At 37.1% G+C, this 11,050-nt stretch overlaps 1 protein-coding gene across 1 annotated transcript; it reads left to right on the plus strand.

Moving 5' to 3' along the window:
- Window positions 1-9,501: 9,501 nt before the first annotated feature.
- Window positions 9,502-10,603, plus strand: LOC135232443 (olfactory receptor 1J1-like). The gene is given in 1 exon segment (XM_064291484.1): window positions 9,502-10,603. A coding segment is annotated over 1 exon segment (942 nt). The 5' UTR covers window positions 9,502-9,661.
- Window positions 10,604-11,050: the final 447 nt, after the last annotated feature.

Here is an 11,050-nt window from a genome sequence, read left to right on the forward strand (position 1 = left end):
TGGACCTGAAAATATTTGAATTTATCACTCGCTGACCTAGCTAAGGGCAGTGCTTGTAGATTTCACTCAACAGTGTTTGTTGAGTGTGTGTGCGTGCCCTCATGTGAGACCTCATGTGGTAATGGTCTGCAATAAATTTTGCAGATGAGGGCACTAGCCAGGCAGTTTATATAACTTCTTTGTATCATCTCAAATACCCTAGTTAGACATAATAATTATAATACCATGGGATTTGTATTTTCCTCTCTAGGAAAATTTTATCTCTTTCACAGCTTCGCTGACTATCTGGCCTTCATCCAAGCTGTGTAAGTCAGCAGTTCATCAAATACATTGGCCAGGTCTGACCTGCTTTTGTCCTGGAGCCTTGAGGGATTCACTTTACATGCAGCTGTTTTTATAAATTCAGTGGCTGATATTCCAGTGCCTCCATTCACTTCCAGTCATCTGAGTAAGGGTTGCTCATTTAAGGCCGAAGGCAGCACATTTATCCAAATGCTTTGGGGATATTGGGGATCTCATCTTCTTCTCTTCAACAAGGAGCACATGTCCAATTGTTTCCTTCCCATCATGTCATGTTCTGCTGGAGGCAATACTATATAGCATGGTGGTAAGTAGCAGGGCTTTGAAATCAGACAAATCTGAAACTGAATTGTCTCTCCATCGTTTTCATACAGTATGATCTTAGGCAAAGCCTTACACTCTCTAAGCTCTAGTTTCCAACTGGTTAAATAAGAACCATGTCTTTCATATGGTTGTATGAGACTGATGTGACATCAAGTAACATCACAGCAGCTGGCTTATATTATTCACATAATAAATAGGTGATTCCTGAATGATGGTTATTATAATTTTATTGTTATCATTATTATTGATATTACCTTTTAGGCACATATTTTGAAACCATAGATTTTCATTTGTCCTTAATCTTTCTGAGATACTTCCTGATATTCTTGAGTGCCCTCTGGCAAAAAGTGTAATCTTACTTGAGGATATATTTAATGAAAGCTGTAATATGGTGAAAAGAATATGGCCTTTGAAGCCAGGTAGACCTGGGATCAAATCCTAGGTTCCCCATTTACTAACTGTATAACACTGGGTAAATTTCATCCCTGAGCTTCATTGTTCTCTCTAAAATGAGGATCAGAATGGCTACATTGAAATGCTGTGGGAAGAAGTGAACAATATTTGGAAAGCACCTGGTACAAATTAAGCACTCAATCATTTTTTATTAACAGTGGGACTATTTTTATGGCCCATCCCCAAAACAGTCATCTCAGCCAAATTAGAAAGACAGTAAATTTGTTCTCAGTGCCTGTAGCCTCTGCTTTTATACTACCTGTGATCCCCAGTTCTTCCCATGCCTCACTTTCACTGAGGAAACCAGTGCTCTTGTTCTGCCATCTAAACCTGGCCTCCAAATATAAACTTCTGTCAGCCTTTCCATATGAATGACGGTGTTGGCTCTCTCTCCCAAGAATATTTACTTTTAAACCTTATTTCTGGTTGGGACTTTAAAGGCCCTTTTCTCTTTCTGAGAGAATTTCAGCCATCAGCAGCACAGTGAGAGTGATGTTTTAGGCAGGGATTTGGAAGGTTCAGTGTTTTTCTGGAAGTTATACCACACAGGTGTAGTTCTGTATGCCCTGCCCCAAAAAGCTGACCCAGAAAATCTGAAAAAGTTCAGGAAACTTGGAGAGAGGCATGCATCACTCATTTTCCTTAATCCATGAAGATTCTAGGGTCAGAGTTTGCATCCAAGGTTCTGGAATCTGTGCAGAAAGACTTTTCAGCCTCTAGCATTAAGTAGCAAACTGTCTTTCATTTGCTTCTGGGAGACCTAGTGGTAAAGTATTCATAAATATTCTGATTCTGCTTCTGGATATTATATGGAACCAACCGGCTAATTTGATGTAGCCATTAAAAGTTATTATTTGACATGAGTTTTTACTTTCTGGGTTGAGTTGGTTCATAATTATATTATTCCTTTTACTCAAGTGGACAGTGGGAGAACCAGGACTCATCGTATATGATTGCCTTCAAATCCAGTTGATGGAGTAAATGTGAGACCTCTAGACACTTTTTTTTTGCTTCTGCTTCTTTTCCGTTTGTTGCATAGTGTATGACTAGGTGAGAATGAAACGGAAGCAATGTTTGCTCACCCCTTTAAAAGGAAGAAAACTGCAAAAGCGTGGATTCTGTGTTTCATCATAGCGTTTTTATGTCAATAACCTCCTTAGCCCAGACATGCTTCTAACTCAGAACTGAAGCCACTCCTGAAGTCCACATTTCAGCAAAGATTTGACAGGCCTGTAAAATGAACAACACACGTGAGGAATGTGCTTCTTAGATCAATCAAGCATACGAGACCAAATAGGCAACATCTGCCCAAAAGCAAAGATGAGAAGGTGGGAAGGGATAGGAAAACTGGACAAATGGAAATGGGAAACCCTGGGTGGAAATGGGGAGAGTGCTGAGATTGCAACCAATGTCACAAAACAATTTGTATATAAAGTTTTGAATGAGAAATGAGTTTGTTCTGTAAACTTTCACCTAAAGGAGAAAATAAATAAATAAATAAAATAACCTCCTTAAATTTGACCAACTGACCTAGAGCAGAATATTTGGTCTGTGCCATACACACTTGGGATCAATAATTTATACACTGGCTGTATAGTTTGGACAAAGTAGTTCCATTACACTTTAATGGTAAAAATAATCTTAATTGCCATGGGAAAAAAAAAAATTTTTTTTTTTAAAAGCATAGGGATAAGGGAACCTTGAAAATTGGCAGGGGAAAATAGAGTGAGGCACAGTGGCTCCTAGCATTAATTATTTCATGAAGTCATTTCTTTTAAGATGTAAATAATATTGAGGATGTATAGTGTATTAATCAAACTGACAACACTTTATTATTAATTGGATTTACCCAGACAGATTTTCCCTCAAAATCTGTTCCAGCTGCCTGGGGAACACAACTCACTCTCCATTCTCTACTCCGTCCTTCTCAGTCAAACATTTTCTAGAGAACAGTTTCTTTTTTCATTTAAGGGAACTTGTTAATTTTTAGTACTTGGAAATTAAATAAAATATATGACCCAGGTTTAACAAATATTGGCATGTTGCCACATTTGTTTCTGATCTTTCAAACAAGCAATGCAGAGTGTTACAGATAGGGCCGAAGCTCCATTCCACTCCCCTTCTCCATTCCACTCCCCTTTTCGGTCTTTCCTTTCTGGGATTAACCACTATTATGAAGATAATTTTTATACATTTTATAACATTTTTATACTTTTACAACATATGTAAAACAAAAACAAAAACATATGCATGTATCCATAAATAATATATAATTTTTTTCAGTGTTTTGATTGATATGATATCATACTGTAAACATAATTTTGCATCCATTTTAAACTAATTTTAGAGTATGGAGTCCTGGTGGCACAGTGTTAAGAGGTTGGCTACTAACCAAAAGTTCAGCAGTTCGAATCCACCAGCCTCTCCTTGGAAACTCTATGGGTCAGTTCTACTCTGTCCTATAGGGTCACTATGAGTTAGAATCAACTCAACAACAATGGGTTTGGTTTTTTGGGTTTTTATCCATGTATAGACATGTAATGTAGAGTTCATTAGTTTTTACTGCTGGATAGAATTGTATGAGCAAACTAACATCCATTAATCCATTTCCTGATTATTGGGCAATTAGTTCTTTCAGTTCTTCACTATTACAAACAAAGTTGCAAATAATAATATGGTCTATTTCCTTGTGAAGAAGCGTCACTATTTTTCTATGGCATATACCCAGAAAAATTACTACTCAAAGAGAACATGAATCTTCAACTTTATAAGACATATTCAAAGCAGCTGAACCAATTTATATACTTAAAAACAATGTATGAGAGTTTCTTTTCTTCACATGCTGGTTTATGCATGTTGTTGTTGTTGTTAGGTGCCATCAAGTTGATTCTGACTCATGGTGACCCTATGCACAACAGAACGAAGCACTGCTGGGTCCTGCACCATCCTCACTATTGTTGTTATGCTTGATCCCATTGTTGCAGCCACTATGTCAATCCACCTTGTTGAGGGTCTAGTGCCCAACAACCTGAGGGGCTCATCTTCCAGCACTATATCAGGCAATGCTCTGCTGCTATTCATAAGGTTTTCACTGGAAAATTCTTTTCAGAAGTAGACTCCAGATCCTTCTTCCTAGTCTGTCTTAGCTTGGAAGGTCAGCTGAAACCTGCTTGCCATGGGTGACCCTGCTGGTATTTAAATACCACTGGTATAGCTTCCAGCATCACAGCAACACACAAGCCCCACACTATGACAAACTGACAGACATGGGGGGGGGTCAATGCATATTGTCCCCATATATATCTTTTAACTTTTACCAATGTGATGGATATAAAATGACATCTCGTTGTTGTCTTAATGTGTGTTTTCTCTATTTCTTGGAAAGTGAACTCTCTTAATATATATCTTGGTCATTTGGACTTAATTTTCTGTGAATTTCTTGTCTATTTTGTTTTCCATATTTTAATTGAGCTTTTTGTCTTTTCCTTATTGATTCATAGGAATTCCGAAGTATTTTTTTTTAATTGTGTTTTAAATGGAAGGTTTACAGAGAAAATTAGTTTCTCATTAAACAATTAATTACGTATTGTTTGTGATGTTGGTTGCCAAAATGTTGACACCCTCCCTTTCTCTGTCTTGGGTTCCCTATTACCAGCTTTCCTGTCCCCTCCTGCCTCCTCATCCTTACCCCTGGGCTTGTGTGCCCATTTAGTCTCATTTTGTTTTATGGGCTTGTCTAATCTTTGATTGACAGGTGACCCTCAGGAAAGACTTCAGTATGAGTTAAAAGGGTGTCCAAGGGCCATACTCTCAGGGTTTCTCTAGTTCCTGTCAAACCAGTAAATCTGGTCTTTTTTTGTGAGTTAGAATTTTGTTCTACATTTTTCTCCAGCTCTGTCTGGGACCCTCTATTGTAACCCCTGTCAGAGCAGCCTTTGGTGGTGACCAGGCACCATCTAGTTGTGCTGGACTGATCAGTCTGATAGAGGATGTTGTAATTATGGTTCATTAGTCTTTTAGACTAATCTTTTCCTTGTGTCTTTGATTTCCTTCATTCTCCCTGACTTCAGACCGGGTGGAATCATTGGAGTATCTTACACGGCCACTCACAAGCTTTTAAGACCAAAGACAGTACTCACCAAAGTAGAATGTAGAACATTTTCTTTATGAACTATGTTATGCCGATTTAGCTAGGTGCCCTCAGCCCAGTACTTCAGTCCTTCAGGGAATTTGGATATGTCTATGAATCTTCTATGACTTTGCGTTGCTCAAGTTATGCTGACTTCCCCAGTATTGTGTACTGTCTTACCCTTCACCAAAGCTAGCACTTACCTATTGTCTAGTTAGTGTTTTTCCCTTCCCGCCACTCCCCTCCCTCGTAACCAACAAAGATTGTTTCTTTCTGTGTGTAAACCTTTTCTTGAGTTTTTATGATGGTGGTTTCATACAGTATTGCACTTTTGTGATTGACTTATTTCACTCAGCATAATACCCTCAAGATTCATCCATGTTGTGAGATATTTCAAAGATTCATCATTGTTCTTTATCATTGTGTAGTGTTCCATTGTGTGTATGTACCATAATTTGTCCATTCATCTGTTGATGGGCACCTAGGTTGTTTCCATCTTTTTTGCTATTGTGAACAATGCTGCAATGAACATGGGTGTGTATATGTCTATTCATGTGATGACTCTAGGATATATTCCTAGAAGTGGGATAGCTAAATTGTATGGTATTTCTAATTTTAGCTTTTTAAGGAAGCACCATATCATTTTCTAACATGTTTTTACCATCCTGTGTTCCCACCAACAGTGCATAAGAGTTCCAATCTCTCCGTAGCCTCTCCAACACTTGTCATTTTTTTTCTTTTTTTGATGCTTGCTAGTAAGGTTGGTGTGATACCTCATTGCAGATTTGAGTTGCATTTCTGTAATGGCTAGTGATCTCGCACATTTCCTCATATGTCTGTTAGCCACCTGAATATTTTCTTTGATGAAGGGTCTGTTCATATCCTTTGCCCAGTTTTTAAATTGAATTATTTTTCTTTTTGTTGTAGAGGTGTTGTATTTTCCCATAGATTTTAGAGATTAGACATTTGTTGGTTTTATTGTAGCCAACATTTTTTTCCCTGTCTGTAGGTTCTCTTTTTACTCTTTTAGTGAAGTTGTTTGATGAGCATAAGTGTTTAATTTTTAGAAGATCCCAGTTATCTAGCTTATCTTCTGGTGTTTGTGTATTGTTAGTTATGGTTTGTGTCCTATTTATACTGTGTGTTATGGCCTCTAGCACTGATTCTGTTTTTTCTTCTCTGATCTTTAGTTTTTGACTTTATATTTAGTCTTTGATCCATTTTGAATTAGTTTTTGGCTCTATTTTTTCTTCGATGATCTTTATAGTTTTGGTTTTTATATTTATGTCTTTGATCTTTTTGAATTAGTTTTTGTGTATGGTGTGAGGTATGGATCCTGTTTCATTTTTTTACAGATGGACTTCCAGTTTTGCCAGCACCATTTGTTAAAAAGACTGTCTTCTGCCCCCTTAGTGGATTTTGTACCTTTGTCAAAGATCAGAGGACCATAAGTGGATGGATTTACATCTGAGTTCTCGATTCTGTTCCATTGGTCAATGTGTCTGTCGTTGTACCAGTACAGGCTGTTTTGACTACTGTAGCTGTATAGTAGGTTCAGAGGTCAGGTAGTGTGAGTCCTACTTTATTCTTTTTCAATAGTACTTTACTAAAGGGTCCTCCTTCCTTTTCACATAAAGTTAATTTTTCCATATCGTTAAAGAATGCTGTTGGTACTTGGATCGGAATTGCATTATATCTGTAGATTGCTTTCGATAGAATTGACATTTTCACAATATTGAGCCCATAAGTATGGTAGATTTTTCCATTTATGTAGTTCTCTTTAGGTTTCTTGCAGTAGTGTTTTGTAGTTTTCTCTGTATAGGCCTTTTACGTCCCTGGTTAGATTTATTCCTAAGCATTTTAATTTTTTAGGGATTATTATAAATGGTGGAACCCTGGTGGTGCAGTGGTTAAGAACTATGGCTGCTAACCAAAAGGTTGGCCATTCAAATCCACCATCTGCTCCTTGGAAACCCTGTGGTACAGTTCTACTCTGTCCTATAGGCTTGCTATGAGTCAGAAATGACTCAAAAGGAACAGTTTTTTTTGTTTTGGGTTTTTTCGGTATTATAAATGATATTGCTTTCATGATTTCCTTTTCATAGTTCTCTTTATTGGTATTTAGGAATCCAGCTGATTTTTGTATGTTTATCTTGTATCCTGCTATTCTGCTGAATCTTTCTGTTAGTTCCAGTAGTTTCCTTGTAGAGTCTTTTGGGTTCTCGAAGTGTAGTAGTATATCATCAGCAAATAGGGACAGTTTTACTTCTTCTTTATGAATTTAGATGGCCTTTATTTCCTTTTCTTGCCTCATTGCTCTAGCTGGGACTTCTAGCACAGTGTTAAATAGGAGTGGTGATAAAGGGCAGCCTTGTCTTGTTCCTGTTTTTAATGGGGAATGTTTTCAGCCTCTCCATTAAGAATGATGTTAAATATTAGTTTTGCGTAGATGCCCTTATTAAATTGAGGAATTTCCCTCTTATACCTACATTATTGAGATTGTTTCTTTTTTTTTAATCAGGAATGGGTGCTGGGCTTTTTCAAATGCCTTTTCTGCCTCAATTGAGATGATCATGTGATCCTTTTCTTTTGTTTTACTTACATGGTGGATTACATTGATTGATTTTCTAATGTTGAGCCATCCTTTATACCTGGTAAGAATCTCACTTGTTCCAGGGATATTATTCTTTTATATATGATGCTGAATTCTATTTGCTAGAATTTTGTTGATAATTTTTGCATCTATATTGTTGAGAGATATTTGTCTTTAATTTTCTTTTTTTGTGGTGTCTTTGCCTGGTTTTGGTTCAGGATTATGCTGGCTTCTTAGAATGAATTCAGAAGTATTGCTTCCTTTTCTGTGTTCTGCAATAGTTTCAGTAGTACTGGTACAAAATTCTGATGTATTCTGAGTACTAACCTTTTGCTGGTTTTAAGCATCACATATTCTCCCTTTCATGGTTTGTCTCTTGACTTTATGGCTTTGTTGTGGTGAAAGTAGTTGTTGTAGTACAGACATTTTATTTTAATGTCATCAACTTATTAGAATCTTATGTTGCATGCTTTGAGAGTCTTGGTTAAGAAATGTGTTTCTACCTTAAAATTACAAACAATCTACAAAATTTTTGTCTAATCGTTCTAAAATTTTGCTTCTTCTCTTTGACTTTAATCCATCTGAGTTTTTTCATATATGGTATGAGATACGGATATAAAGTTATTTTTCCTTTATGAATATCTAATTGCCCATTGGATAGCCAGCACCATTCTCTGGAGAGTCCATGCTTTTATTCACTGATTTATAATGCCACTTCTGTCAATTGCCAAATGCCTATTTCAAAATGTGTCCTTCTAGGCTCTTTGTTTTTCTCCATTGGCTATTGGTTTATCTCTGTAAAAACACATTACTTGTTGTAATCATTATAGCTTTATAATAAGGTCTGATATGTTGTAGTGAATTCCTAACTTCTCTTAAAAAAAAAAAAACTAGTAATTTTGATAGATATTGATTTATGTTAAAAATATGTATCTTATAGGCTATTTTAGACACACTGAAAAGATTAAAATTACTTTTGGCTTTGGGATTGTACTTCTTTAAATGTGATGCCATGTGACAACTAAATCACATTGAGTCCACAAAAAAAAAAAAAAACAGACATTAAGGTTAAATCTTGTTCTGATGTAAGCCTGATGTAGTTTTCTTAATGAACCTACCATGACAGGTTTAATTGGACATGAAACTCTTATTTCAACAAGAAGTTTGTATTGTGTATGTATTAAGTAGCCTATGGTAGATTCTCAGTCTATAACCTATGAACAGATTAGAAATAATCACAGAATGCATGCATAGGCAAAGAGGGGATACAGAAGTAATAAGATAATTATATGCAAAATTACAAATGGAAATGACATTTCTGATATCACATCATTTGTTTTTGCTTCCAGAGAACAATCTCAGAAATCAAAATGCTTGGATCCAAATCCCAGCGTCTCCTCTTCTTACCTCTGTGATCATGAGATTTCTTTGCTTCAGTTATCCTATTTGAAAACTAGAAATAATATATATATTTTTTTACTTAGTTATGAGTTGGAATTGACTCCATGGCAACTAAAAACATTTAGCTCATGTATTTAAGACTACTGAATTAGTTATTACATATAAACTATTAGAACATTAAGTAAGGTTGACATTTAATAAATACTGACTGTTATTATTATCGTTTAGAGACCAGGACCAACTTGAGAAAGAAAGAGACTGTTTATCACAAACCTACATTTCTTCTACTACATTGATGCGGCAAAATATGCGGCAAATGTAAGAAAGTATGGATGAAAACATCCCCTGGGTCAAAAGAACATCTGTAGTATGCTGTGCCACAATCATCATTTCTTATTTGAAGATATTCTACCTTTTTCCTTCAAATTTCCCCACCAGTCCCCTCTAGCTAATATAGCTGTATGAGGAGGGAGAATCAGAGCAGCGTGTCTGAATTCCTCCTCCTGGGCTTCCCCTTCCGGCGGGAGCAGCAGAGCATGTTCTTTGCCCTGTTCCTGGTCATATACCTCACCACTGTGCTGGGGAACCTGCTCATCATCGTGCTTATCAGAGGGGACTCTCGCCTGCACACTCCCATCTACTTCTTCCTCAGCCACTTGGCCCTCACTGATACCACTTTTTCATCTGTAACTGTTCCAAAGATGCTGATGAACATGCAGACCCAGCACCTATCCATCTCTTATGAAGGGTGCATTTCACAGACATATTTTTTCAAACTCCTTGCTGATTTGGACAGTTTCCTTATCACTTCAATGGCCTATGACAGGTATGTGGCTATCTGTCACCCTCTCCACTATATCACCATCATGAGTCAGAGCCTTTGTGTGATGCTGGTGGCTGGGTCCTAGGTCACTGCTTGTGCTTGTGCTCTTTTGCACACCCTTCTCCTTGCCTGGCTGTCTTTCTTTGCTGATGACACCATCCCCCACTTCTTCTGTGACCTCGCTGCTCTGCTTAAATTGTCCTGCTCAGACACCTCTATCAACCAATTGGTAATCTTTACTGCAGGACTGACAGCCATTATTCTTCCATTCTTATGTACCCTGGTTTCTTATGGCCATATTGGAGTCACCATCCTTCAGGTTCCTTCTACCAATGGTATCTGCAAAGCCTTGTCTACTTGTGGATCCCATCTCTCAGTGGTGACTCTCTATTACGGGGCAATTTTTGGTCTATGTTTTCTTCCCTCATCTGGCAACACCATAGACAAGAACATAATTGCTTCTATGTTGTACACAGTGATCACCCCCATGTTGAACCCATTCATTTATAGCCTGAGAAATAAAGAAATGAAAGGAGCCTTGAGAAAACTCTTTAGTAAGAAAATATATTCTTCCAACTGATATTTACCTTTCTTTTAGAGCATCCGTATGGTCTTATTTCCTCAGTTATATGTAAATACATATTATTGAAAAATATAGCTCACTTGTCTTTCTTCCATTGTTATCACTCAGAAATGCTTTGCTGACATTATTCTTGCATCTCTTAGAGGAAACAATAAAATGGAGTAGGCCTTATAGGACATTATTTGCTCTTGTTTCATATAATGGAATTGGATATTACTTTGAGGATGTTATTTCACTGCAGTTTGTGACTGACTGCTACCCTAAAGGTTAGTGGTTTGAATTCATCCAGTGGGTCCGCAGAAGATTTGGTGAACTTCTTCCACGTAGATAACAGGTAAGAAGTTATCTATGAAGCAGTTCTACTCTGTAACACATGGGATCACCATGAGTCAGAATCAATTCATGGGTTTGGTTTTTTGGTTTGGTATCTTTAAACAGAAGGTG

This window comes from Loxodonta africana, chromosome 9 (genome assembly GCF_030014295.1).
Source record: "Loxodonta africana isolate mLoxAfr1 chromosome 9, mLoxAfr1.hap2, whole genome shotgun sequence".
Classification (NCBI taxonomy): domain Eukaryota; kingdom Metazoa; phylum Chordata; class Mammalia; order Proboscidea; family Elephantidae; genus Loxodonta; species Loxodonta africana.